This window comes from Trematosphaeria pertusa, assembly GCF_010094035.1.
Source record: "Trematosphaeria pertusa strain CBS 122368 unplaced genomic scaffold BU26scaffold_4, whole genome shotgun sequence".
In the NCBI taxonomy this organism is placed as follows: Eukaryota; Fungi; Ascomycota; class Dothideomycetes; order Pleosporales; family Trematosphaeriaceae; genus Trematosphaeria; species Trematosphaeria pertusa.
Window position 1 is genome coordinate 1,518,798 of NW_022987215.1, and position 27,682 is coordinate 1,546,479.

The 27,682-nt window shown below is 53.3% G+C and overlaps 8 protein-coding genes across 8 annotated transcripts; 4 read left to right on the forward strand and 4 right to left on the reverse strand.

The window, feature by feature from the left end:
* Positions 1 to 532: 532 nt before the first annotated feature.
* Positions 533 to 2,196, forward strand: BU26DRAFT_516886 (uncharacterized protein). The gene has a single exon (XM_033828440.1). It carries the CDS (start codon positions 859 to 861, stop codon positions 1,786 to 1,788), a length of 930 nt encoding a protein of 309 aa, XP_033687217.1. The 5' UTR covers positions 533 to 858; the 3' UTR covers positions 1,789 to 2,196.
* A 500-nt stretch (positions 2,197 to 2,696) lies between these two features.
* BU26DRAFT_561968 (uncharacterized protein) lies at positions 2,697 to 7,178 on the forward strand (the record flags this gene model as incomplete). The annotated part of the gene is made up of 1 exon (XM_033832978.1): positions 2,697 to 7,178. One exon carries the CDS (start codon positions 2,697 to 2,699, stop codon positions 7,176 to 7,178), a length of 4,482 nt encoding a protein of 1,493 aa, XP_033687218.1.
* Positions 7,179 to 7,511: 333 nt separating this feature from the next.
* BU26DRAFT_561969 (uncharacterized protein) lies at positions 7,512 to 8,060 on the reverse strand (the record flags this gene model as incomplete). Its single annotated transcript, XM_033832979.1, has 3 exons — positions 7,512 to 7,520; positions 7,586 to 7,823; positions 7,882 to 8,060. 3 exons carry the CDS (start codon positions 8,058 to 8,060, stop codon positions 7,512 to 7,514), a joined length of 426 nt encoding a protein of 141 aa, XP_033687219.1.
* A 547-nt stretch (positions 8,061 to 8,607) lies between these two features.
* On the reverse strand, positions 8,608 to 10,326 carry BU26DRAFT_421901 (uncharacterized protein; the record flags this gene model as incomplete). The annotated part of the gene is made up of 3 exons (XM_033823435.1): positions 8,608 to 8,843; positions 8,977 to 9,292; positions 9,376 to 10,326. The coding sequence occupies 3 exons, from the start codon at positions 10,324 to 10,326 to the stop codon at positions 8,608 to 8,610; spliced, it is 1,503 nt and encodes a 500-aa protein (XP_033687220.1).
* A 1,649-nt stretch (positions 10,327 to 11,975) lies between these two features.
* BU26DRAFT_253155 (uncharacterized protein) lies at positions 11,976 to 13,224 on the forward strand. Its single transcript, XM_033821169.1, has 4 exons — positions 11,976 to 11,999; positions 12,054 to 12,395; positions 12,441 to 12,674; positions 12,726 to 13,224. The coding sequence occupies exons 2-4, from the start codon at positions 12,153 to 12,155 to the stop codon at positions 13,041 to 13,043; spliced, it is 795 nt and encodes a 264-aa protein (XP_033687221.1). The 5' UTR covers positions 11,976 to 11,999; positions 12,054 to 12,152; the 3' UTR covers positions 13,044 to 13,224.
* Positions 13,225 to 13,863: 639 nt separating this feature from the next.
* On the reverse strand, positions 13,864 to 15,056 carry BU26DRAFT_421722 (putative TfdA family taurine dioxygenase; the record flags this gene model as incomplete). The annotated part of the gene is made up of 3 exons (XM_033823424.1): positions 13,864 to 14,396; positions 14,453 to 14,794; positions 14,846 to 15,056. The coding sequence occupies 3 exons, from the start codon at positions 15,054 to 15,056 to the stop codon at positions 13,864 to 13,866; spliced, it is 1,086 nt and encodes a 361-aa protein (XP_033687222.1).
* A 1,301-nt stretch (positions 15,057 to 16,357) lies between these two features.
* BU26DRAFT_529413 (major facilitator superfamily transporter) lies at positions 16,358 to 18,528 on the forward strand (the record flags this gene model as incomplete). Its single annotated transcript, XM_033830895.1, has 9 exons — positions 16,358 to 16,597; positions 16,646 to 16,701; positions 16,753 to 16,943; positions 16,991 to 17,382; positions 17,432 to 17,658; positions 17,711 to 17,847; positions 17,898 to 18,077; positions 18,139 to 18,458; positions 18,505 to 18,528. 9 exons carry the CDS (start codon positions 16,358 to 16,360, stop codon positions 18,526 to 18,528), a joined length of 1,767 nt encoding a protein of 588 aa, XP_033687223.1.
* A 1,014-nt stretch (positions 18,529 to 19,542) lies between these two features.
* BU26DRAFT_421153 (uncharacterized protein) lies at positions 19,543 to 21,079 on the reverse strand (the record flags this gene model as incomplete). The annotated part of the gene is made up of 2 exons (XM_033823394.1): positions 19,543 to 20,157; positions 20,210 to 21,079. 2 exons carry the CDS (start codon positions 21,077 to 21,079, stop codon positions 19,543 to 19,545), a joined length of 1,485 nt encoding a protein of 494 aa, XP_033687224.1.
* Positions 21,080 to 27,682: the final 6,603 nt, after the last annotated feature.

Sequence of the window (27,682 nt, forward strand, 5' to 3'; positions counted from 1 at the left end):
TGTCCTGCTCCCTCGGACCCGGCAAGGGCATCTGTTCAACACCACGCATATTATTTGACGTCGTACTTCAGCCGCTTTATCTTGCATTGCGAATTATCCCGATACCACGAGGGTCTGTCGGCCGCAGTGATTGGACAATCTCGATGTTATCAGACCAGAGGTGCGGTAGGTGCGAGGGCATATCTGTACGTGTCGCAAAACAGCAATGTGGTGGAAGGGCCGCAATGGGTGGAATCGGAGCGATTATCGCTGACGAGTCGAGCTGATGGAGCAGGAGGATGACGAATTCCGAGCGTAAATGCAGTCAGGGGCAGCGGATGGCGGTTGAAATTTTCATATGATTCACCGACTCCATTCGCATTGCCCGTTCACGGTCCGGTACGCTGTCGAAGCTTGTGCCTCTAATTTTACACACCGAACGCCCTGGAAGGAACCCTTCATGACGGTCAGGCTAGTTTAGCTCCCGCCGCCTTAAAAGGGCCTGCTGCCCTCCCCTGGCTGATTTTTTTCCCTTCGAGCACACGCGATCAGAAACTCAGCTTTACCTGCGCCCGCCGCTTTCTTCGTGCTTTTGCACGCTCGCGGATCCGCGGTCGCGCCCTCGGCCAGCCAGTCGCGTGATCGACTTCTCCGCGCCTCATCTTCCTTTTTTGAGGATTTCGTTGCTGGTGCGTTACATCGCGACTCCTACTTACTCCTCCCTGAGGGACACCTTTCACGTGCTTCGCCTCTTCCTGTTGGGTCATATACGCCACCACGCACCCCAACATCCCGCTTTTTCGACAACTTTTCTTAGCAATAAAAGAGCACCGCCGGTTCCTTACACTTCCTCGAAGGGTTCCAAATTTCGGTGTTTCAATGACACCGAACCTGTTCCTCGCTACGCAAAAGGTCTTTTCGCCGCACAAATGGTTCAAGAACTCCAGGGTCGAGCGCCCGACGAGGAGGACTGAGCACTGGGACCATCCAGTCCCAGGTGTTTACGAGTATATCCCCGGTCGTGGATGGTATCTTGTTGCGACTCTCAAAGATGCCCCTACCGACCTGTCCGAAGTCCCGCCAGAGGGAGCGCCTATATCACCCTTTCAGATAAAGAACTCCAAGGAGATGATCAAGATGACACCTCCCGTTCCGGTCAAGTATTCGAAAGTTCTCAAGCGCTACCTCCTTGCTCCGGACTACGAGATGCGGAAGAAGCATGGCAAGATCCAGGACGATCGCGGAAAGCAGGTCGAAGTTGGCTTCTTCCAGCTAGATGACGGCGTCGCATGGGTGCAGGCATGGGACGAAGAGGGCGAGTTCATCCCCGGACCGTATAAGCTCTGGTGCATCGATGCCCGCACCCACCAGTTCCGCCACATGTTGAAGGGAGATGATCCGGAGTATGTCCGCTCGCACCCCAACTCTCGCGCAAACTCCCGCACCAATTCTTTCGAAAGAGAGCCGGATGAACGACGTCGCAGTCGGAGTCAAGAATCGAGAAGTACGCAATATCGAACCGGACCCGGCAGCACCCGCGATGGACCCAGTGTGCCGAGCTCGCGGGCTACCAGCATCAAAGGTCTCACGCCGTCGAATCCGAGCTCAAAGCCCACAAGTCAAGCCAACTCGCGACGTACCAGTCCGACTCGTGGCCAACGCAGCCCGGGCCTCCGCATGGAGGAGGCAAAGGCGGCGTTGAGGGAAGTCGCTCAGGAGCGAGCTGCGGCTGAGAAGGCACGCGCGGCATCTGCGGAGAACGTCCAGCGTGGACGGTCTGATGCCCATCTCGCCGCTCCCGCCACTTGAGGTCAGATGTATGTCGCTGCTTGTCGCTGTTCTTTCGGTAGCACTGGTGCGACATATTGCGCAGGCGTTTGACGTGAGCAATCCTTTGGACAACGATCTACGTGGCGCTCTGCACGACCTCCCGGCACAGATCCTTTCTACCCCCACTTTTAATTGTTTCACTTGTTATCTTTCCCTCACGGCCTTGAAGACGACTTTCCTATCTTATGGACGAGCGTAGCTCTACATGGTCTCGGGGGTATTTGTTCGGCTAGGGTCTACTTTTCCTTCCCTATCGCGGCGTACGACGACAACGGAAACAAAATTAGTACAGGGTATACCCAATCGTTATATGCATATGGAGGTTAAACGCGTTATCTTAGATGTACAGGGCGGATAGCGCAGCAATGCTATTATCTTCTTTGTTTCCTGAGCGGCGTTTGAACGTCCATCGTGTGCGGGCGTTCCCACGTTTGCGAATGGGTGATTGATTGCTCTTTCCTATCATGTCTTGGCCACTGCCAATTGTGTTGTCCTCTTATTTGGTTATCGGTGTCTTCACGCTGCCCCTTTTGCAGCCTGAAGTAATTCACATCGCCTTTGTCACGGTGCGCGTGTATAATCTGTCTGTATTTGAATAGCGATACTGCAGCGTGAGCACCTCTGCAGAGCTTCACGTTGACTCTTGTCGCTTCACACATTGAGTGTGCAGGAGGGGTTGTATAAGTATTGCTCCGCACTATCGATTTGAATCCGTCTTTCTCTTTCTTGTGCGAGTCAAGCTTCGTCTTCAAGCTATCTATCTACTTCCAATTTCCTACGCCGCATTTAACGCTCCTTGGAAACGTCCCCGGCTCCTTCTATTAGCTTAGTGCCCCCGTTCACAGATCAACCTGCGATCTAAACTCACAGCGCACACGCCCCGCGAAATGACACTTCCCTTCGACGGCCCCGAGCCGCGCACGTACGCCGACCTCCTCGCTCGCCTCGACGGCCAACTCGACGCAGATGACTGCGACAGCATCGAGTTCGTATCCGCGCATTTGCACATGCTCCGGCGCGATCCGTCGATGTTCAACCACTCTTTCGGAGGCGACGGAGGAGCGGAGCCAAGCCCGCAGTTCCTAGTACTTATGAGCGACGTGGAGAGAGTGGGTGTGCAGGGGTGGGTGAAGTGGATCGAGGCGAAGAGGAAGTATGGGGGCGCTTATGAGAGTATGCGAGGAGCGTGGAGTGCGAGTTGCGAGGAGGCGGCGGAGTCGAGGAGGAGAGAGCGGGAGTTGCTGGATGAGTTGGAGCAGGAGAGGTTGGCGCGCAAGAGTAGGTCTCCGACTGGGCTCCTGGAGAAGAAGGGGTTCAAAGTTGCAGCTGGACTGCAGGGGAGTGGTGAGGTGGAGAAGGGAGGTGATGCGGACAGCATTGAGCAGCTGCAGAGGCTTGTTGGGAGGTTGGAGACGCAGCTTAATAGGCTCGATGGGTTGAGAAATGCTGAAGAGGAGGGGCTGAAAGAAGCGCTCTTTGGAAAGCTGCCGAGTATCCCTGAAGAGAAGGTATTGAAAGAAGCCCTCTTCGGAAAGCTTCCGAGTATCCCTGAGGATTTCGAGGATGAGACCGATGACGAGAGCTATGACGGGCAAGAGAGGGATGAGGAAGGCACTACCGATGCTCCAACTCGAAGACCCCGGCCATGGTCTGGTTCTTCCACTATTGTCGAAGTGGGCAGTGCTATCGGTCGACCAAAGACGGGAGCCGGTATCTCGAATGTTGCCGTTAGTGCTGCCGCAGCCGACGCTGAATATCCGCCTCCACTCACTCCTAGCGTCGTAGACACAGCGGACGAGGATGATAGAGACGCCAGCATTTCCCGCGAAGAGAACCGTCTCTGGGCCAAAGAGGAACACGAACGCTGCAACTCGTTCACCTTTGACACACTTTCGCCATCTTCACACTTTGCGAGCCGTGAGAGCGATGCACTGCCGAACTACATATATATTCCTCTCCCAGCGGACTTCACCGTTCCAACTCATAGCGCTCGCACGCCTTCCTTAACATTCCGCACCCCGGCTTCAGTGTTCCACTTCCCTCACGGCGCAACAAGAGACCAACTACTTCGCCTCTTGCGCCTACGACGGGCTGCGGATATGCCCGGACCCAGCCTAGAATCTCCAGAGGAGGTCAACGTCATCCGAGTCCGAACTCATGTAATGGAGTGGGAGCTCAAGAACGCGATCCGAAAGTACATGACAAGCGAAGAGTGGAACACGACGGGTGGTCAGCAATGGAAGTCCGAGGGTGAAGGCGTTACGTATATTGTTAGTAAGCCAGATGTTTACTTCAGTGGCATGTCAAAGCTGCCAAGCAGTGGGAGTCACGAGGGGAAAGAGCAGAGTGACGAGGGAGAGGAGATGGAGGGAGAGAACTGGCATGAAGTGCCACAGCTCAGAGGCGGAGCCGGTCTTTCGCCCGAGGAAATGGGGCAGAGGCACTACGACAAGGCGAGACCAGGCCAACAGAGCGAGTTCATATCGGACTACATCGTCCTGGACGGCATTCCAGGCACCAACAAACCTTCTTCGCGCTCCAACGCCCAGCCCTTCGATAATTCCCATCAGCCTCCCAGTCCCGCCCCCTTGTACGCTGCCATCTCTACCTTCGAGCAGACTTGGATTCATTACGTCCGCGTCCTGCAGCTCAAGAATGCCTCTTCTGAGCGGCTCATCGAGTACCTTCGCGCGCGTATCAAAGACGACGAGGAGACGATTGAATGGCAGGATGACAAGTTGGAGGATATGTTTTGCGCAATGGAGCAGTTGAGGAGGGAGGTTGGGTTGGCGAAGGAAGAGGCGGCAGCTGCGAGGATGGAGACGGAGCAGTTGAAGGAGGTGATGAACTCCGTTAATGGTGTGAAAGGGTCTACACTGGAGGAAGAGCTAGGACCAGAAGACGAGCGGGAAGAAAGGCTGGAATATGATGAGCTTGCAGAGCCAGTGTCATGGGACGGTCCGCATACTCCTGGTATGCGCGGTGGAGGAAGCCCACATCAGTACACCGAGGACACTCGGGTTCCACAAAACACTGCAGATCAACAGGAACCCACTACGCATGAAGAAACCGCTACAGCATTCTACTTCTTTCCCAGCGTATCCATCATCGCGCTCCTCGGCCCTCATCTCCGCTACTTCCAATGGCCTCGCCGCACTACTCTCCCACAGATTCGCGACATCCTCGAACACCGGCACGCTCATGGCATGGACGACAATAACCCCTGCCTTAGACGAATCCGCGACATACTCGAGATGAGAGAGGAGAACGGGATAACGCTTCCGGATGTGCAAGACGAGCGCATGGTACTAATCAGCATTCCGCAAGAGAAGGGGGATGGAGACGATGAGAAGCCGGGCAAGGCCGCGTTATGGGAAAAAGGATTCGGCCCAGATGAGTATGAGAAGCTGCGTCTCGAAGCGCTCCGCGGTCTGAACGTGCCTGTGGCTAATGATCGATCCCATCTCTCGCCTCCCAGCAGCGGAGAAGACGACAAGTTCTACGAGGTCGGGGACTTGATCAACGCTATCCACGACCAGATTGACGCCGCCCTTACTGGATCAGATCGCTTCATATATGGCAATCATGAGTCAGTTCCGTCCCCTCCCTCAAGCAGCTTCCTGAACCCGCGAACTCCCCCGCCAATCTCCGTGCGCAGCGTCTCCTCCCGTCCAACACCGCCTAAGATTCCTTCCTTCCATTTTTCTCCTCGTCCAACCCGACCCAGTCCTCCGCGTCGCACCACCTCGGCAGTCCCCGAAACCTCTTATCACCCGCATCCTGCGACGATGCCGACGACGAATCCCTGGCCAAGGATTCGCCATGTCCGCGCAGATGGGGACGAACTCTATCGCTCTGCGAATTTTGGCTATGAACTGGATGGCGAAAAGCCTGCGAATGGAATCGCTGGAGAAGAGGAGGAAGAGGAGTTGTGGAGGCATGCACGGGGAAAAGGGTGTGAGACCTGGCTCGGTGATGAGTGTTTGGAGAGGGGGAGGACGAGGTGTACGTTTTGCGATGTGAGGTTTGTGGACGAGGAAGACAAGGGAAGTTCTGAATCGTACGGGAGCATTAATGATCCCGACGGTGTGCCGACACCGCGGACAAGGACGAGACGCTCTTCGCCGAAGAGAACCGAGAATATTAGCGGAGACGAAGAATCCACTTCCCAGAAGACAACAGCCCTTAACTCGCCCGAACTCTCGCCTAAAACCATAGATCCTCATCTCCGCGGCGGAGCGAATACCCATATACACCCTTTCGAGTACCGCTGGTTAGACGACTGGCACACAACTTCGCCGCAGCTCACACGACGCACCCGGTTATCATCTCGTTCGCACTTCTCGCCCGACTCTAGCCCCTCTATATCCCCGTTCTCCCAACGCCACACACTTCCCAGACACAGAAGCATACCCGATTTCTACGACGAGAACGGCAATGCACTAGAAGAGAGCTGGCGCCCTAGCTATGAATCATGTCTCATGGAGCCTAATGAGCCGAAGCCAGAGTGTAAGCCGCATTTTTGGGCTGACGAAGTGGGTGGGGAAGACGATGATATGCGGTGGGGGATAAATGAATCTGAAGCGGAGACTTCGACATCAGGAGTAGGATTGAGAGGCGGATTTATTCCGCCGCAAAACTCAGCACTTTCTACCCTTCAGTCACCTTGGTTTGGCGATTTCTTTGGCGGCAACGTGTTTGATGAGACGTATGAACTCGATTTCTACAACGATTACCCCACTATCGACAGCTCGTTCTCCGCGTACAACGAGCGAGCAAACCAATACCACGAGAGACTCGCCGCAAGCCAGCGTCAGAGCCGTCAGAGCCGTCAAGCGCAACGCGCTGAACTCCAACCCCGTCTCGACGTCCTGCGCGCTGAACCACGAGAAGCCGACGCTCAGATCAAGGAGCTTGAGTCACAGTCGCTGGCCAACGATGCTCTGATGGAGCAGCTCGCGGATCAGTCTCTACTCAATCTAGATTTTGGGTACGTTCCCTCTCCCGCTGGTCCCCCTGCTCCTGCTCCCGCGCCTGCGCCTGTTCCGCTGCCAACTCCTACCCCTACTAGTGCTCGTACTGCTCCGTCTTCTCCGTCTCCGTCTTTTGCTTTTTCTCCTTCTCCTTCTCCTCTACCACAATCAAACGACGATGCGCTCAAAGACGCACTAGAGAAGCTGAGGGCATCGCTCGTGGAGAAAACGCAAACGCAAAGGCGCACAGCAGCACCGCCGTGGGAAACGGAGCGCATCACAGACGGTCCGTGGGTTCCAGAAACGGTCGCGGGGCCTTCGGACCCGAGTAGAAGGGAGAAGAAGAAGCCGAGGGAAGAGGAGTACGATGGCATGCTCTGGGGGCCGTATACGTGACAGATAGAGCTGAGGGTGTAAAGGGGAGATGGTGGGGAATTGATGAGGGTGCTGAAGTGTTTCGAATGTGAGTTTGAGTTTGATTGAATGATAATGATCCTATACTGTCTATCATTGTAGGTTGTAAGCCCTAGAGTTTCCTAGTATCTAGCCTCTCCCCCAGTGTTGAATGTGTGAGCTCCTCTTTCCCAAGGTTCTCATACGGGGCCATCTCAATACCCGCAGTCAGCAACTTCGGCACGCAAAGGAACCGCAGCCGATGTACGTCAAACAAACCATATCGCAGTCGCAGTAGCAGTCCCACACCTCCCGGTGCGCTACTACCCCATATCCTTACACACCCTACCACAAACTATTAGCGTCCCCTCTCACCATAACAATCCAAGACCAGTCCAAGCCCAACTTACCTCCTTTCCCTCAACCTCGCTCTCCCCATCCATCTCCGTCGCCACCGCCCCGCACTTATAGCTCATAAACAGCCAGCCCGGCGGGGAAACGCGATCCTGACTCGGCAAAAAGTTCTTGACCTTCGTCGGGCCGTTGACGGCGACGACGGGCGCCGTGGCGCCGGGAATGCACTCGGGTTGCGTGAAGAGAGTGCACTTGATGGGCGCTGAGATGGAGAGGGAGTGGATGAGCGTTGGGCTGCGTTTTCGTAGTAAGTAAATAATAGAGGAGGGAAGGAAGGGAGGGGGAGTCTTACTTCTTGACGCCGCCAGACTCGAAGGTCGCGCAGGTGCCGTGGGTGTCGAAGAGCTGGGTGGCGAGGCCTTGGAAGTTTTGATCGGCGTAGACGGTGCCGATGGGGTTGGCGAGGATGGTGGGGAGGGCTGTGGCGAGGATGGGGCTGAGGAGCCCGAGGAGGAGGAGGGTGAGGTGCATGGTGAGTCGTGGGGTGGTTTGTTGGGAGTTGTAGGTACGGGCAGGTGCTTGTGGGGAGTTCCGTGGGGGTCTGTTGGGAGGGAGGGGTTTGGGTTATATATTCACAAGAGCGCATGTGGAGGAGGCGAATGCTTAGCCCGCACTGATCTCCGCGATCACAAGTGACAATTCTCATCTCCACATACGAGCAATAGCTCGCCAACGATCCCCGCGCGGCTTCACGTGCTGCGTTCGGCGACGGCCATTATCGGCTTGTCTGTAAAGGTGGCGGTGAACTTAGCAGTTGTCTAAGATGGAAGAGCAGGACATGTAACACTCCAGCTTTATCAACCGCGGAAAGCCCTCCGGAGGCGTCCAGCAAGCAGAGAAAACAGGGCATACTTTGAGTCGACTCCTTTCATTGAATACGAGATATTTGGAATGAGATGCGAATTGAGCCTTACTAGGATGTGTTCGCACACAGACGGCATTCATGCTCAGCCGACATACGAAGGGTCGATTTCAATAACCTGCTCATTTTCCACTAAGTGTTCTCTTCAGCGAGTGATCATTTCCGACGCCCTTGTTTGGCGATAAGGCTTCGACTCTCGCCGCAAAGCCAAATGTGCGGTCCAGCTTCGCCGTCCGCCAGACCGTTCTCGTTGATCAGCCGATCGATCTGACGCGCTCTCATTCGATTCGCGCTCAGTGTTGTTAGACCTTCGGCCCATCCATAGAAAAATATCGCGCTGTTGAGCTTGTTCACCTCGGCTGCAATCTTATTGGCAACGGCGGGAAGTTTCTCTATTGCACGTTAGCACCATGATTGAATGGCGTCCACAAGATACAGGCCAAACGACACAAATGATTTAAACACGGCAAAGAACAAAGGATGGATCTGCAATGACGAGTGCGATGCGCGGTGTGGGAGCCTTACCTATTATTTGGTCCAAATTGCTCGGCACAACCCGGATAGGGAGCTGAAAGCCTTTGGGCACAGGATGGTCTGATAACTCGAGCCAGGCACTGAGCAACTGGTCCGATGGCGTAGCCTGGCGGTCTCCCTGAGCAAGGAGCAAGTTCGCGCGCACTTTCTCCTTATCCGTCGCTAGAGTGTCGACAATCAAGTTCATCTGATCAGCCGCTTCCTTAGTGCACACCATTGGGCGCGACCCGATTGCCGGATAGAGGTGGGTGGGTAGCAATTTCTCGTTTGCTTCCTCCTCGATCTGCGCTCGAACTTCGCCAGGATACTGTAAACGCGAGGAATTACGTTAGCAAATGTGTCCAGAGTCATCGCGAGTGGTTTCCGGAGCAAAACTTGGGGACAACTTACCCAATCAAGTATCGGACATTGCTTGTGCGAAATGTCGGATATCAATGCCAGCAAAATCGTGCAATCAATATTGAGCGTGCTGGAGAGCGTGCGAGAGCGATCGATGAGGAGGTTTGGGAGGACTGACTCCAATGGCAGAGTCTCCGGTATCTCGTTGGCACACTGTACGACCACACCTGTCTCTCTGATCTTATCGAGCACCGCGTCGACCTCTTTTAGCTTGCCTGACTGGATCCGCGTCAACACAAAGAGCACTTTCGGACCATGCCCCCGAATTGGGTTTGCACGCGCAGCGCGAGCCAGTTCGCGAGCGTTCTTAACGATGTCGACTTGGTCATCATCGTCATCATCTTCCCAGTTACTGGCCGGAGCATCTGGCGTGTCTTCATCCGAATCGCTGTCATTCTGCCAGCCCAGTTTCGCAAGATCGAACAAAAGCCGCTTTTCGGATATAGTGGATACGCGCACCCATTCCATGCCATCATCTGCTACAATGTCGACCAACGCGGAGCTCTTGCCTTTCGTTTGACTACCTTTTGCAAGGCTGAGCCCTTTCGTGCCATGGCCCTCTTTCTGTCGGTTCCAGAAGAAGTATTTCCGGAAGCCTAGCAAACCTGACGACCGTTTCGCCGCGGCCCACAGCGCTTCATAGTATAGCAGATTCGATGATACAATGTAGTGGCGAGCTTTCTCCGTAGACAGGTCTGAACCTTGTAACTTGCTCAGAAAGGCAAGCTCATTCTTGAAGTCGTTCCGCAGACTTCGGTATTCGACTTGATATGGGATCTTTGCATCCTTCTGGTTTGCGTCGACTGCTGAAACGTACTTCTCGACCTCCTCTTGTAATATTTTGCATCGCTGGATGAGTTCGACAACTGTTTTTCGAGGATCGTCTGAAGGTTTGGGTTCCAACTCCAGGTCATGAAGACTTGAAGTTAATGAGTCTGACATTTCAAACACTGAGCGTGAAAAGACGCTTCTGAGAGAAAGGGTACGGTAGAGTTGAGCTTTGATGCTCGAGGTGTGCTCCGTGGAGATCGAGCCGCGGTTTGACAGGTCTCTTTTCCAGAAATAGAGGTGTACAAACAAGGTGAGGAATTGCCCCGGAATGTTTCGTGTAAAATGAATCCAAGGATTGACGGTCCTATAAAGAGTTTGCTTGACTCATATTCTATAGGAAAAATTCGAGGTAGTTCTCTTAGTCCGCGGCGTTGATGCCTGGAAAGTGTTCACCATCAATGAGTGACTGTCCCACGTTCGTACCTAAACGCCAACGCTATGCTGTAGAGGAGTGAACGGGAGTGCGGAGTGAGGAATGAGAATACAGCAGGCGTCAAAAAGTTGACTGCGAAGCCTGAACCGGTCTAGCGTTTTTCCGAGCCCGAGCTTACGTCACCCTTTCCGCTAACCACTTTTGTCGGATGCGTTTGAAGTTTCCCCTGTGCTCTTCAAAGTCCTACCAATCTAGAGCGGCGACGACAGCGGATTCCCCTTGGATTGCCCGTCTTTCTGCCATCGCCTAACTCTTAAGCCTGAACAAGTCATTGTCAAGGATTCTGGATAGGTGCTTACAGCATGCAGGCCCACATAAATACGAATGTACCGTAACGGCGGTGAGTGGGAGGGAGTCTGGGCTTCATCCAAGCGATCGATTGAAGATCCTGGCAAAAGACAAGAAGACGCCGAAGGTCAATTGCGGCTGATCGAAGAGCGTGGCTAAACGCCCCCCGGGTTTTGTGCGAGCTGGAGAATCCTGCATGAGTCGCGGCCCGCGGCCCGACCCACAACGTGTTAGCGCTTGATTGGCCTTTGGCAAGCGCCTTTGTAAGGTCCAATGTTGAGCCTGGCAAGGTCAACGCCATGCGGCTTCATCAGGTTTCTAGATTGGCATGATGGCGTCCTCGGACGGGATGATGGTGGTTGTTTTCGCAGCTGAGAACCGCCGTACTCCACAGTACACGGGCGAACAAGTGAGGAATCACAGATCTGTCGAATTGTCACTGTTTGCTCGTCAGAGGTGTAGGACTTGAATACACTACAAAGATATTTTACACTTCTCTAGGGAACTGAAGATCTGGCAACACTATTATCGAATACAGGGCCTACACAGCTGTTTCAATAGCAGGAGCTCATTAGTCCTGGCACAGCGTCGATACACATGGTCTTGTACGTGCTAGCGCTTTGGGTAAGGACCGTCGCAATTACTACATCTCATTTCGAGCGGACTTGGCAATTAAGTGAGCCCTGAGCGATGACTGTTGGTACGATACATGGCATACAATACCAATTCAACGATAACCAATAGCCAGGGCACCGTGAAGGTTCTAGATGCATTCGATCACAAGCGGCTAGACAAATAGAAGCACCATCAAATGCACAGGCCAACGTGGTGCGGGACTTTGCATCGCAGCAGTAGTACCATTTCAACGCTTTCGCGGCGAAAATTCTCGAGCATATCACAAGATTGCTCCCATCAAATGATCATGTTACGCCTTCAGCCAGCCATAGCCCTCTTCTGCGAGACACGCGAAGCCTCAACATGCATGTTCAAGTCCACTACGCACCGGAGTCGCCGCGGGAAATGCAGTAGTGTCCGCCATAGACAATCTAGAGCATCCTAAAGGGTGGGTTTCTCGTTACGACTCGACGTTCCCGTCTCCAATGACTTCACACCTCAGAATGCATTGCGACGAAAAAGCACTTCTGCTCGGTCTCCTTGCTAAACGAACTCGCCCGCCACACTGCGCACATTAATCGATTGGAACTTGGCTACGCCGATGATTTACGCGATCAACATGGCACAGAGAGCCACGATGACTCTTCAAGCGACTCTGCAAGACGGCACAAGTATAAACCTCACCATCTCCCCAGGTTCAAGGTCGACACCAGCAGTCACTGCATCTGCAACCTTGGGTCACAGTTCACTCTCAATTGGGATCCATACTTCGCCTTCCAACCCTATCCGCTCAACAACTCCTTCGTTAAGGAAATATCAAAGCCCAGCAGCCATGCCTCACGTGGTACGTATCCCGAGCATAGACGTTCTCTTTACATACACTGATGAGACACCTCAGAATCCCCCAGTGGACATTGTTGCCGTCGACAGCGGAAACAAAAGCTACCTGTTCTACGTCAACCCAGACAAGAACCTGTCCTACCTGGAATCCCCCGACGACTCCGGATCCGGCGATTACAAGAGGAAGAGGATTCAGATCGGCGAGGACGACATTCGTGTTTCAGACAAGACTCAGCAGGTCGCTGCAATCACGTGGAACCAGAATGACGCTGGTACCAAAGAGGTAATTTGACCCCCGCCACTCATAGCCAAAATTAACTTTGATACCATCCAGATCCGCGTGTACTATGTGGATCCGGGCCAGAAGCTCAGGGAGGTGTGCAAGACGGGCGACGCACCTTGGTACGAGGGCTCACTCGGCTCGGCCAAGAAGGAGAAGCACACTATCGAGGAGGGCTCTTCCATTTCCGCCACTGTCCACTACTACAGGGACGGGAAGTGGAACTTGAGGGTCTACGGCGTCAAGAAGGGGAACGAGAATGAGTACAATGTTCCTCAGATGTCGGTCTTCAAGTTTCTTTTCGACGAGAAGGGGCAGAACACTCATGACTGGTCTCCTAACATCATCACCAACGAGATCAAGAGCTACTAAGGTCTCAGCTGAGGATATCAAGACCTTGCTGGGAAGTATCCTGGCGAAAAGTTGGTGCTAGGGATCACTGTCTGGTAGAAAGACTTACGGGGCTTTCGAAAGTGGGTTACACTCGTTTTAGAGGTTAAGATCTGGTTTCTGGTCGCATGACGGACAGCGCTTTTGAAAGTGGCCTACACTCTTTTCTAGTTGAAATGGAACATTACGGATGGAGCCTATCCAACTCTTCTTTGTGCCTTGAAGCGTGCTTCATCGATACGGGCATTTGTGAGATCTCTGTAACCTGAGAGTTGTTACACGTACCAAACTTCACCATGCCTTTTTATTGTCTCCTAGAGTGGCTGTGTTCGCAGCCTCAGCCTTACAGCACGCGAAAGCCTTGCGGATCATAGGCCACCCACATACGGGATGACCCTTCCCGGGAGCGTAGATTTCGATGTCTTGATGCTCCTGATGATGGGTAGGATTGATGGAAAGAGGGGAGGACGACTGACGCCGTTGCGTCGCGTGATGCTAACGTAATCAATCTCCACATCTTATCAGACAACAGCACCAAAAGGACATTCGATCTCTCGGCTGCAAACAAAGTTGATTCAGGAGCCCGAAAAAGGTGGGATAACCTTCGAGGCTCATTCAGGCAACTATTCGTTCCTATCCGGCAGCAATGATCCCGGTCAAGCATAATATAGCATGGTTACTTCACTGGGAAATCCAGGTATGGGTCGAGTATGTTCTACTAAACTGGCTTAAGTTTGTCCAGAGGTTGCTACATCTAGAGAGCGTGCGAGCAACTGCGCGACTCGATACCCGTTGCACATTCCTACGAAACCTGCAACCCTAAAGCCTCCCTTCTAGATTTGCTGTTTGGATCCAGGTAAGGCCGTTCACCGAGAGAAACAGCCCTCTGACCAGTCCTAGCCCCCAGACCCTCATAGTCATAAGTCGCGGTGTGGTACACAGAGCGGTTGTCCCAAATCGCCAGGTCGTTGACATTCTGCCATCTGTGGCGTACCTGCAGGTCGTGGTTTTCGACTATCAGCGACACAAACCAGTCCAACGCCCGCTTGCTTTCCTCATCGGTGAGCTCGTTGATCTTCGCCACGTGGTGGCCAACGCCAAAGATCGACTTCCAGCCCGTTACTGGGTTTGTCCGAATCACTGGATGGGTAGCCTTCAGATCCGTTCCAACGTTCTCCGGCGCACCTCTTGGCTTGCTGTAGAGCTCAAAGCCGTTGGCCTTTGCGGCTTCACCAAATCCGGGTTGCGCATAAGTGGCCGTCAGCGACTCGAAGAACTTTTGATATGGCTTAGACAGTCGATCGTACAACTCATAGCCGGATGCCCACAGGGTATCTGTCAGGTCACGAATCAGCCATGGACAGCTTTACTCATATAACAAGTCAACTTACCACCTCCAGTCTCGGGTAGCTCCGTGAGTCTCAAGAGCGCATAGTCACTTGGCACAGGCTCGAATGTGATATCGCTGTGCCAACCCCCCTTTGCGCTCTGCTTCTTCCCGAGGAAGTCCAAGTACCGATTCTTGTACAACGCCTTCGCCTGTTCCGAACTAATGACGCTGATCTCGTCGTCTTTTCCTCCAAGCGTCCGTCCAGAGTTGCTGACGGGATGGATGTGGAGCTTCGATGTCTCCGGCTTGCCTGAAAGCTGCCCAAGGCGTTGCACCAATTCCTTCTGGACCTCGTTATCAACTTCATCTTGCTTGCGAAAGAAGACAACGCCTCGTTGGGAAACTGTGCGGCAGTCAGTATCTGAAATAGCATCTACAGCTGCGGGCGGCCTACTTGTGATGGCAAGATCCCGAATCAAGTCGTCGGAGTTGGGAGCTCGAAGCCACTCCTTCAGATTTACGTCCACGAACTCTCGGCCAATGACGGGAGTAACATCAAAAGACTTGTACTGGTCGAGAGCGCCCTTCAACTGAAGTGGCTCTCGAGCGGGTGTGGGTTGGGTCTCGGGAGCTTGCCCAACGGCGGTGATCGTTTGCGTAGACATGTTGCGATTTGTTTTTGGACACGAGGGAAGATGAAGAGTGCTAGTAACCCCGCCTCTGGGTAAGTTGTTCACCTTTATAATATATTCTTCTCTTGCACCTCTTGCATATGAATGACGAGCAGACTAACAAATGCTAATAGTCACGACCTCGAATCCCTTATCTCGCATGATCACATCATTGCAGGGCTCTCTTGTGCAACCCGCGCTCGGTGGAATGCCTAATCGCCGGTTATCTCCTGTTGGTCACACCCGCAAGTGTATTCCCAATACTAGAGCGGGTGTTCATGGTGTTGAGTTGTTACTGAGGGGTCCGGTGCACGAAATGTGGGGGATAGATGGCGTGCTCTTCGGCACAGCGATGCGCTAAGCTGGGTGAACGTAACGCCACATCCAAACATCCAAGTATGCACTCCGAATACTAACGCAGCAGGGAAGCCACATTGAAATGGCGCGATAGTCTAACTCACAAAATCTGGCACCCGACAACTTTCGGTGCAGCTCGGAGGCACTCCCACTGAAGTGCAGTCTCGGAGGCGTCCCGGATTCCTGGATCTGGAACCATGTGTTGCTGCAGGCTCGCTCGGGACCTCCCCTGCCGCGATTATGTCATTTTCGCGCAATATCACCACTTGAACACATGGGCACTCGGTTAGAGATCGAGCTTCGACCAAGACACAAGTTGCTTTTCCCTTCGTCTTCACTCCACTCTCCAGCGACTAGGGTCCCGGTACCTATGTGCCCCATGGCAGAATATGTAGGTCTACCATGATCCATCCTTGAAATTTTATTCTGACTGTGTGCGAGCTTGCAACACAGTTCACTAGCCAAGTCTCTTACCCCTGCGACAAAGTCTGCGGTATCGCTGATCTTGCCGACATGACCTCGTTATCTCCGAAATGATTCTAGGTTCAAGCGCTGAAGTCCGTACAAGCTACCACCCGAACTCTTCTCGCCCCTTTGCTTCAATGGGCAACGCCATGGACACTCTAGACTCGGCCGACATCGTCCTTATCAGTCGACTATCCGCAGCGCCAGGAGAGGCCTTAACTTGGCGATGAACTTGGTGGGATATTGCCATCCTGTGCCTTGATTGCGTAGAGTTCCACTGGCCTGGTTTCCCCATGGAATCCTTCCGCAGTCATCAATTCGCTCGGCCTCGTCATACAGAAGATGCGAGCATATAGAATCCTTCCGGCACCGCACTCCCGGAACTTATATAGACCTTGCGCATCTGCCCCGAGGTACTGTGTTACGACGCTTTGTTACCTACCTCACCCCTGGTATCATCCAGCGCTCTCGCCATGTCGACCGTTCTTACCGGTGTTCGGCCTCCTGTAGGCTCTAGCTCCGGGGACTCTACACCGTCCACGACTACTGGTTATGGCGCGATTGCCGTTAGCAGTCGTGGTGTACCAGAGAAGGACCAAACCGAAGTCACCGTTACGGAGGATGCTCCACCGCTCGGTGTTCCACATGCCGAAAAGAGGTTTTGGTTCCAGAGAGCGAAGACTTCATATGATCCGGATGCAATTGCGACTCTGGTATGTTCTACTTTCGTCGATCTTCGCGCCTATTACTAACAATGACAGCCCAGTGTCTATGATAATCCCGACTCAGCGAAGCAATACCAACCACGCCCAGACTGGTAAGGTTAGCCCCTTCTCACAATCGGCACTGAGCTAAACATCGTGTTCAGGGAAAACCTGCATCGATTCAATCCATTGGCAAGATGGACTTGGGGAGAAGAGCAAAAGCTGATTCACAAGATTGATCTTCGTATCCTGATCTTCACATGCATTTGTTTCATGGCTCTCGAGCTCGATCGCGCCAACATCCAGCAAGCGAACACGGACAACTTCCTCAAAGATCTGCACCTGACCACCAATGGTACGCTGCGAATAGCTATGAGAAAGCCCCCATGCTGACATTTCCAGACTACAATCTTGGCAACACCGTCTTCAAGCTGAGCTTCCTCTGTGCTGAACTACCTTCCCAGCTGGTGAGCAAGTGGATGGGCCCTGATCGCTGGATTCCAATGCAGATGATGCTCTGGTCGATTGTTGCGAGCGGTCAGTATTGGCTCTCTGGTCGCGCAAGCTTCTTGACATGCCGCTCGCTCCTCGGCATCTTGCAAGGCGGCTTCATCCCTGACGTTATCCTCTACCTTTCGTACTTCTACAAGCATCACGAGCTGTCACTCCGCTTGAGCTTTTTCTGGACTGCAATGAGCATTGCGGACATCCTCGCCGGATTCCTTGCTTATGGTCTGCTGCATATGCGAGGCGTACAGGGCCAATCAGGATGGCGATGGCTGTTCTTGATCGAGGTGAGCTCCACCAGCCTGAGCGTTTTGCCACTTTCCTAATCAAACGCAGGGCTTATTTACTTTCCTCATCGGTCTGTCCGCCGTCTTCCTTATGCCTCCAGGGCCTTGTCAGACCGCAAACTGGGCTCGTGGGAAGAAAGGGTGGTTCAATGCACGTGAAGAGGAAATCATAGTCAACCGCGTCATCCGAGACGATCCGTCCAAAGGGTCCATGCACAACCGGCAACCTGTTACTCCAAGGCTACTATGGAAGAGTCTCAAAGACTACGACCTCTGGTAAGCTCCCCGTACTGTACCAGAGAGCGCTCCAAATGCTGACAATCCTCAGGCCACTGTACATTCTCGGTATTATGTTCCAGATCCCCATGACGCCGCCGCTTCAGTACCTCACGCTCTCATTACGGGGTCTGGGCTTCGACACTTTCCAGTCCAATCTCTTGGCGATCCCATGGACGGCTGTCCACAGTAAGCATTACTCTTGAAAAGATGTCTAGTGTATACTTACCATATCTCAGTCGTTCTCATGCTGGCGCTTTCATACTCATCCGAAATCTTCAAAGAGCAAACCCTTCATTCCATGACGGCTCAAATCTGGGCCATCCCCTTTTTGGTGTGGCTGGTAGTCGCAAATGTCGCAAAGGCCAACAAGTGGATCGTTTGGGCCGTCATAACCTTGCTTCTGAGTTATCCTAGCCGTGAGTCCTCGCACGACCCTTTCTCTCTAATCCGTATACATAGAGCTGACGGCAATCATAGCGCATCCCATCCAAGTCGGCTGGAACTCGCGCAATTCCAACACTGTGCGGTCCCGAACCGTCTCTGCCGCTTGTTATAACATGTTTGTCCAGGCTGGCGGCATCATCTCCTCGAACATCTATCGCAAAGACGATGCGCCGAACTATAAGCATGGTAACAGAACGCTGCTGGGGATCGCGGTAGGCAATATTGGGATATATCTTCTGACCAAGGCATACTATGTCTGGCGCAATAAGTCGAGGGAGAAGAAGTGGAATGCTATGACTCAGGAACAGCAATTGGAATACCTCGAAACGACATCTGATGAGGGGAACAAACGCGTAAGTCAGCCACATGAGATGCCTGGAGCGACGCTGACGACGATAGTTGGACTTCCGCTTCGCGCACTAGGCGACACTTGCGAAAGAAAGTGGGGTCGATATGATTGGTGGTGAAGAAGTCTCTCTTGAAGTTCGATAATAAGCTACCGCATTCCGCAGGAGAGGCCTGAAACTCCATGGCATTGCAAGATTTAGATATATGGATGTAGAAGTACATAATTTTATAAACGTCGTAAAGGTGATAGTCAAGAGTATTTGTTATGAGAACGACACCGAAGACCAAACGCTGCGGCTATGTAGAACCAAAAATCAGCTAGGGTACGCGTGCAGTTTGGGCGTCTAGGTGGGTGCAAGACTGCAGCAAAGCCCCACAAATACATGCCCAATAAGCGACAAAGATGCACTATGTGGCTCATCACTCCTTCTCCACTGCTAGCTCATGGTACTGCAAGGCACCGAAACTCATTGGAAATTCGTCTTCGGTCTAGAGTATTCCGAAAGACGGCATCTCAGTCCTTCTTTTCAGAGCCAATCTGTCGTCTACCAGACAATCTTACATATCTCTTCAATGTCTTGTGATTCCGTAAAGACCCTCTCCCATATTTCCCTATTGACCTAGATCCAATCAGGAGGCACACTGGGTGCCCCGCGGCATGATACCTACTACCTCGACGGCCGTATTAGTAATTGGATCATGCCGACGTCTAAACGATAAATAACATATGCCGTGAACCCAACTAGCGGCTATCACATTGCGGAAGGGAATGGCAAAAAAGGAACGCGCCGTAGTATCCGATCGATCCAAACCTGTCCGTTATCCCTTCTTGTCCGACACGAATATCGTTACAAGACCTTCTAGACTTCATCACATCTGAAGGACCCTGGCCCCCCGCTTACACGAAACATGTCCGACACCGCCTCCCGCTGCTTTTCCATCCGGTCCAAAATGCTGCCCTGCCTACATATCCACCGCTAACTCCACGCACAGTGGATTCTTGAGCTCTGGCCAAGATTACTGGAAGATCGAAATGTCAGTAGGGGCGTAGATGGAGCTTATCAGTCCCCAGACGTTTAATTAGCAGTTCTAGACAATACCAAACTCTTTTCTCAACCCCTCTGGCACCTGGAACGCCCCATAGAACGCCACCCTCCCCAGCTTCAACCTCTTCTCCAGCGCGCCTCCTTCCATCTCAAAATTTTGCACATGTCCGCTCCTCTGCACGAAGCTCTGGAACCCCACGACTCCCGGTCCCTCCGTCCCGTCCTCCCTCATGCCCTCCGCGTATAGCGCCACCCCACTATATCCGTTCGGCGGATCAAAGTCCGGATACACTCGATACAGTACCGCGCGAGAGACGAGATCTTTCCAAGTCGACATGTCGTGATCTTTGGTAGGTTTGGGGCCGGCGCTCTGGTTGAGGAAGATGCCTTCGCCGACGACGAGGATTTCGGAGGGGCGATTAGTTCTGAGGGTTTTAGCACAGCGGTGGGATTCTGTGGGCCCAAGGATCTTTAAGCCACTGGTTTGTTGGCGGAGAGAGTACCAGGATTCTTTTCCTAGCCAGCCGAGATTGGGTATGGGCGATTGGATATCTTTAATTGCGGAGGGGTTCGTTGATTTGATGAGGGTGATGTCGTGCTTGAAGCCGTTAGGGTAGATCTCTGCTTCGTTGTCGAAGGTCTGCTCGACGGTTCCGATCTATACCCGGTGTCAGAGGCGCATCAGTAGAGGATGGGTTATTGGGTCTCACCTTTTCATTGCCAGCCCAGATCTCCACATGGTCATTCCAATTGTCATCCAGCTTCTCGAATCTGTCCCTCTTGCTGAAGATCCCCGCTATGTGTGACTTCGCGAGTATCGCTTCAGTGATGACGTGTGTCGACATGACAAGATATGGGTCACCACACTTTGTAATCTTCAGGCCTATCCTTCCTGCAAACTTCTCCTTCCTATGCGAGGACTTTGCCCGCGCTTCGATGAAGTCGTTGATTTGCAACGGCTGACTGAGGGAAATATTCGAGGTCTTCGAAGGGCGGAAGATGCTAGATATGCCCGAGCTTTGCGAGCCTGGGGAACTTTTAGACTTCGTAGTTTCAGTTTTGCTTGGGAACATGGTGGGCTCCACTGTTTGCGGGATATAACACACTTTCAACCCTCCGTACTTGTGTGGGAGATGTGATGAAGCCCACACAGTGTCGAAGCCTTCGGGTACAATGATTTGTAGAAGACCGTTGATGAGGAGATAGAAACCGACGCTGCCCTCAAAAGTGAGAAATAGATCCCGCACGACTTCCAAGGGGATATCGCTAGTGCAATCGATCGGAGCAGAAGGTCGTGGATCAGGAGGCGGGTTGACTCCTGCCATCGGCGGCCACTGATGTTCCACCGGAAGGACGACCGGAGTGCCGGCAATGGTAAGAGGAAAGTTCTTTGGATCATCCGGCTCGACCGGCGTGCATGTGCAACAACCATGGTCTTTGCCGCCGTTGCTGTGAGTCGTGTGGTAATCGACGTCCCACCTCCAGGCTTCCGGCAGCCGGGTGTGAATAGCTTGCCAGTTCTCGTCATCGCAACCCTTCAATTCGGCGAAAAGGTGGGGTTCAAAAATCTCGAAGTCCATGTCAGGTCCCGCTACTGGGGTAGCTGGTTCCATAGTCGGCACCTGCAAATCAGTCGCCGCTCTGTCTTCTAAGCCAAATTCTTCGAGAAGATGCCGGTTAACTTGCTCAAACCCTTCAGAAAAATGCGCGTGCTTTGCCATGTCGCGTAGTATGGGATGGTTAAGCACACTCAAAGATGAGATCTCGACCCCGTGCTCGCTTGCAATGACCTCGAGCCGTATCGCCAAAGTGCGCAAACTAAGGGGAGGTTTGGTTAAAGGCGAGTCTTTGCCCAAGAAATGAAAATTATCATCACGAGTGATATTCGCGGCGTCGATGCCTAGGACTTTAGCGAATAGAGCTCGTAAGGTTCGTTCCATCTTCGTATCTAATTGGTCATCAGAAATCCCCGTGGCAGAGGATACGATATTCTCGCTTGCTTCTGGCGAGTGTGTGGAAGCTTCGTCGGGTTTCGCCATTTCGGGTTCCTTCTGGTCGGTCAACAGCGCTTTCTCAAACCCCTGGCCCATGTCGAAGGGACAGTCTCGCAACAAATGACCGAGTTCACCACCTGTTGGTCACATTAGCTGAGCATGCCCTGTAAAAGTTTTGGACTCTCATACAGTTGTAGCACTTATGTTTCTGCGGGCATTCACGGTTCATGTGGCCGACGCTTCCGCAATTATAGCAGATCTGAGACTTAGCGGCGGCGTAGCCCCCATAGTCCATACCAGCGCCCTGAGGGCAGTTACGAGCGATGTGACCACGCTTCCCGCACTTATAGCACTCTTGACTGCCACTGAAGCCTCCATAGCCCAGGCCAGCGTCCTGAGTGCAGTAACGGGTGTCGTGACCTTGATTGCCGCACCTGTAGCATATCTGGTCGCTAGCACCGGCGATGAGAGGGCCTTCTGGCGATTCATAGCTTGAAGATTCCCTTTCTAGCGCATCCATAGAGTCGGCATGGTGCTGGGCAGGATTTCCTTGGGGCTTTTCCGGATTGAGATGTCTACCACTTTCTTCACCGGCTATCGTAAACGCCGAATCGCTGAGAAATACAGGTTCCTCCGTCCTTTCTGGCGAGTGCTTGGGAGGGGCGTTGGCCCTCATCGTTTCTAGCTGTTTCTGAAGATGGAGGATATCCTTTCGAACCAGATCATTGTCTGTTTGGGCATTTTGGGCGGCTTCTTCCAGACGAGTCAGGTCCGCTTCCAGATCCTTTAGAGGCCTCTGCTTCCGTTCCTTGAAGGCTTTCCGTGCGATATCATTGGGGCTCGAAGTCGTGATGTACGGGAATTCAGTTGACATCTTTTGGACGTTAGACTCCAGTGTGTGCATAAACTGCTCAGGACTTGGTACAACGCTGCCTGCGTCGGCTTTTAGGGCGCTCTTGTGCTGTCGAGTCAGATTGACTTCCCAGTCCTTTGAAGACATGGCGTCTCGTTCATCGACAGTTTCGTGTGGGAGTCTCAAAGTAGCAGCAGACGGGTATGTGTGCGAGTCCTCTGGTGAGAAAGTCTCCCGTGCCCTCGGAGATTCCTCTAGCCCTACCTCGATAGCCCGTTGCTGTTCGTTGTCGGAAGCTATGAGTCCATGCTCTCCGACCATCGCATCCTCATCAGACGATTCCTCTTCTAGTGCATCCAAAGCTTCACCAGTGCGCCATTTAAGCCTCCTTTGGGGCTCTCCTGGCTCAAATTGTTTACCGCCGTCTTCGTCGGCCAACGTAAATTTTGTATCATCCGTATCACCGCCTACGCCAGCGCCCACACTAGTGCTGCTCGGCTCCGTTCGTCCCGTGACACCTCCTGAAGCACCGACGATCATTGTAGGAAGGACTTTCTGGCCCTCGTCGTCTGAGACTGCAGACTCTTCCTCCCAAACGTCGCTCAGCCTCCTCGGATGACGACGCTCGACGCCCATCCATTCGCTCCGTTCGCTCCGACGGGCCTCTCGAAACGGCACACGGCGGCCGGACGCATCGAGAACGCAGTCCCCACATCGATCAATAGCCCATTCCTCGTCCCGCTTCGGTGTTTGTTTTGAAGGCTCATCATCAGGCAATTCAGATGGCAGTCTCTGTCCGGTGTCTTGCGCTGCTTGTCTCGGGTTCGCAGGAGGCTTCAATTGACCCTGCCCTCTTTCTGTATTGTTGGTGATATCTTCCAGTGCACTTGGACCCGGGCCGCCCGGTTCCGGCGGCGGAGTAGCGGGGCCGTTGTCGAAAGCCCCGATCAGTTGCTTGAAAGCCACCTCTGCTGCTTCCTCTCGCGAATCTTCCAGATCTTGATGGTCTCGCCGAAAAACCGGACGATATTGGACTCCCTGAATTATCACCATGCTTAACCACGTCGTTTCAAACCCTCGATTGTCTGGGACATCTTGCCAGGTCGGTTCTCCCAGGCCCTGGGCACTGCAATAGTCCCGAAGACGCCGGCTCCATGATTGCTTTGCAGAAGAAGAGTGGATATTTCCAGAAGGAACGAAGTCTAGTGCGTATGATCCTATGTCTGTGTCCTTCCAAATGGTCGTCGCTTCTCTAGGCGGAGGCGAACTCGGTGAGGTGGTTCGACTCTGCAGCGGGCTTGAACTAGTTGCCCTGTGTAGATACACCGATCTACTGCGACTCCTTGATCTCGCTCTGCTCCATGACCGGCTAGAGTAACGGTGAGATTCTCTCTCTTTACGATTCTTTGTAGAAGCTGCGTATGCGAGAGCGCTAATACCAGCCATTGCAGCAAGAGTTCCCAACCTCTTGGACCTCGATGCGGATCTTGACTGAGACGCGGAATGGCTCCTCTCTTTCCTCCTTCCTCTTTCTCTAGAACGGGACCTTGAGCGAGATCGTGAGTACGACTGAGAATGCTCTCTTACTCGACGTTCTCTTGTACGAGACCGAGACCGCGAGCCAGTGCTGTTAAGAAGGAGAGATCGGCGGTTTTTTCGCACGAGTCCCGCTATCGCGGCGGATGCAAGCACAGCGACACCGCTAGGATCCGCTGCCTGTTCTGCCTTTTCCTCCTCCTGTACCGAGCGCCCAATCTCTTCTCCTGCTCCCATAGAATCCATGCTTCTGAAGGAGGAAATAGTGTCGACCTCTCGGCCAATCTCCTTCACCTTACGCTCGTAGTAGGGATCATGGTCGCGTCGGGGCTCACCATGGGCGACTTTCCGTTCGACGTAGAAGTACTTTCCATCACTGCCGCTATCGTCCAGCCCGGTCGAGGCGGCGCAGTAGTTGCTTGGAAACCAACCAAGAATGCCGTTTCGAATACCTGCCCACCAGCCGCTCTCATGCTGCGCCGTGACCAGGATGAGGTCGCCTAGCCGGAACTTCAGATTCGACTGGTCTTCTGAGTCGTAGTCGTACAGGGCCCGCACAAATACGTCGCTTGACCGGGGGGTTTCTCGTATCTCTGCAGGTGTATTTTCGATAGTTTGACGAGTTCCTGCATCCTCAGATTTCCATGTGTGACCATGTTCAAGATTGCGGGTTTGGAAGGCATCAACGGCACCTGCTATTAGCGCTGCTTTTGCGGCCTGCTCCCATCTCTTCTCGGTTTCGCGAGTGCGGCTTCGGCTCTGACTACGTGACTTCGAGCTCTGTTCCTCTTCCGAAGCAAAGTGTTCCGTAGACTGAAGGTGATCTTCTCTTTGATGCTTCGTTCTGTCTGCCTGCTGTGATTGACGCTCGTGGCCGATGTTCTGTTCTAACTTCGGGATGTGCTGTTGTGCGCTCCAGGGCCTTTCGCGCTGCGCCTTCTGCATGACGAGAGACCTTACCACTCGTCTGGAGTTGCCATCAACGTTACGAGAGGCGGAATCTATAAGCGTAGACTCCATTGGCTGTTTAACACGATCGTAAAGCCTTGTTTCGGTAGGTTCTACCGCCCTGCGTGTCGATGTTGAAGCCTTCGAAGCTATGAAGGCAGATGGCATGAGGATTGTTGGAGTAGGCGACATAGTCTTGGCAAAGTCTAAGTATGCCGTGGGTGGGGTTATGGGTGTCTTTGTTGGGCCTTCTTCCTTGACGGACGACAGGGTTTGACTCGTGGTAGCAGAGACATTGCCTGTAGATTCGAAGACACTCTTGCCACCGGGATGCGCAGAACTGTCGTCCGTCGCCTTTGCTTTCGCACCGAGCTTACTCGCCTCTTGTACCCTTTCCGGTTCCAGGAGGTTGTCTTCACGTCTCCCAACATCCTCCACTGTCACTGCCAATCTGTGAGCGTGCTGAGGTGATCGCTCGGAAGAATTCCGTGTGGACGCCTGGGTCTTCTCCTGCCTTTCTCGGGCCTCAGCAAGCTCGCGTTCACGAGCCATCTGGGCCTCTGTTTCGGCAAGAAGGCGAATACGCTCTTCAAGATCCTGCCGCGATATGGACCGTCTGCGAGTGTGGAGCGATCGCCTGGTGTGTTTTTGTGCTAGCTGCTCAGCACTCTTCTCAAGATCCTTCGTTTTATGTTCCCCCTTGCGTCGCCCAGCTCCTTCCCTTTCCACTGCTTTTCTCTTCTCAGACTCGGGGAGTTGCCTTTCGGCGCTCTCCATTGCTTGTTCCTTCTTGCGTCGCCTGGCATCTTCCCGCGCTTCCGCTCTTGTCTTCTCGGACTTGGCGAACTTACTTTCAACGCGCCCCGCCGGCCTACCTTCAGCACAGCCAAGTTCGAATATATCCTGGCGGACTTCTTCTTTAGCAAGTTCTTCGGCAAGCCGACGATCGGCTTCCTCTTGGCGTGTAACCTCTTCCTTCAATTTCTGCGTACGCTCACGGTTCCCATGCCTCTCTGGTTGGATGGTTATTGAGCGATAGGCAGCTGCAGGAATAGGGTCATGTTTATTGTGGGAAGCAGAGTGCACCGCAAAAGGGGGAGGCTGATGCACGATTGTCGGAGGGAACCTAGCTGGGCGCCGTCCTGAGGGTGACTCCGGCTCCGAAGTCATATACAGAGAGGGAGGCTGACTAGAGAATGTAAAGGATTCAGTTGAGGAGCTGCGGATGCCTCGGGGTACTGCGGCCTTCCGTGCGTATCCTAGGGGTTCCGAAGGTAGTATAGGGGCCTCGGGAAATCCAGTTGGGATAGTGTAGGATGCATCTGACCCAGGAGATTCAATAGCCACTTCATCCGAAGCCGCAGATGATATGCCAAGTGAGCTCTGTTTATACGAGCGAGATGACGATGCATGGGTATGAAGGGGGTACTTCTTTTTTGCGTTCTTCTTGCTGCCGAATTCGATAATAATCTCGGGCTTGATCACACGGCCTGTGTCTTGAGTGGAAGGTTTCCTTGAGACTCCCGTGGGCCTACGCTGTTCTATAAGATAGTTGCCGGTTCCCGTTGAGGTAGGCAGGTTGTTTGAAGATGGTGAATCAGGATTGTCACTGTTTTTCCGAGGCTCCTCTGACATTGAAGACGAGTCTGGTATGACATCCCTTTGATACGGTTTCCGCCGTGGTACGGATGGATGCATCACAGGGGAACCCTCAAGGATGTCTGCTCCGGTTATAACGTTAGTAGCTGGAACATGATGGCCTTCGCTCGTCGCAGCTACAGATCGGGAAACGCTCTTGCTCGCAAACCCGATGGAGCTCTCGCCTACAGCCCTCGATTTGGTAGGGACCACTCTCGTAATGGAATCAGAGGCGTATGTCGACTTGACTTGGCTGGCTCCTTTTTCTGAAGGGTCCCGAGTCGAATGTCTGTTCAAGGCTTTTGAAGAGCACTCCACGCACTCATGTATCTCTACGATCTCGCGAGCATCCTCATAGTAGCAAGCGATATGCTGCGATGTACCGCATTTCTCGCACTGGACAATATGTCTCTTGTCGTCTGAGAAGCGGCAGATACACTTGATCGTGGACGGTCCTGCCGAATTATCAGTATCCCGATCGGGTTTGTCGGCTCCCACTTCCAATCCCGGGTCGTTTAATGGCAGTCCGGGCTCCTCCTTTTTCGGGCGCGCGTCGATTTCCTTCATGGCGACCTGTACGCCGGGCAGCGGGTCCATCAAAATGTCGCCCTTCTTTTGATTGCTTGAGTCGTCCTTGAGCTTGGCCATCTCCCCCGTCTCTGCTAGCTTCACTTGCTCCTCAACCTTGACGCGAAACCTCCTTTGCGCTAGCTTATTCTGAATCCTCCTGCGCTCCGCTTGGCCCGTAACATTTGCCTCATTTGCCGTTTCTTCTAAAATGCTAGGGATTGTTCCCTCTGCTAGGACCCGCGCAGTCTCCTGAACTTGTTCAGGAACGGGCTCATTCTCTTCTCTGGGCTCTGCTTCAACATTCCCCTGTGTCTCCAACTCTGCATCCACGTGCTGTCCTGACGGCGTGTCAACTTCCACGACCTTGGCCCTCATAGAAGCACGCTTCTCTTTCTCGCGTGCAACTCTCCGTCGCCTCGCTTCGTCCTGTTTAGCCTGCTCGCGTTCAGCCTGTTCAATTCTTTCACGCTCTAGGCGCCGCGCCTCTCGTCTCTGCTCGTATCGAATGCGCCTTTCTTCGTCTTCCCGTCTTACGCGCTCCTTTTCCTCTCTCCTAAGTATATCTTCCGCCATTCTAGCCCGGCGCTTTTCGCGGCGTTTCTGACGCGCAGCTTCTAGTACTTCCTCTTCCTCCGCGCGCCTGG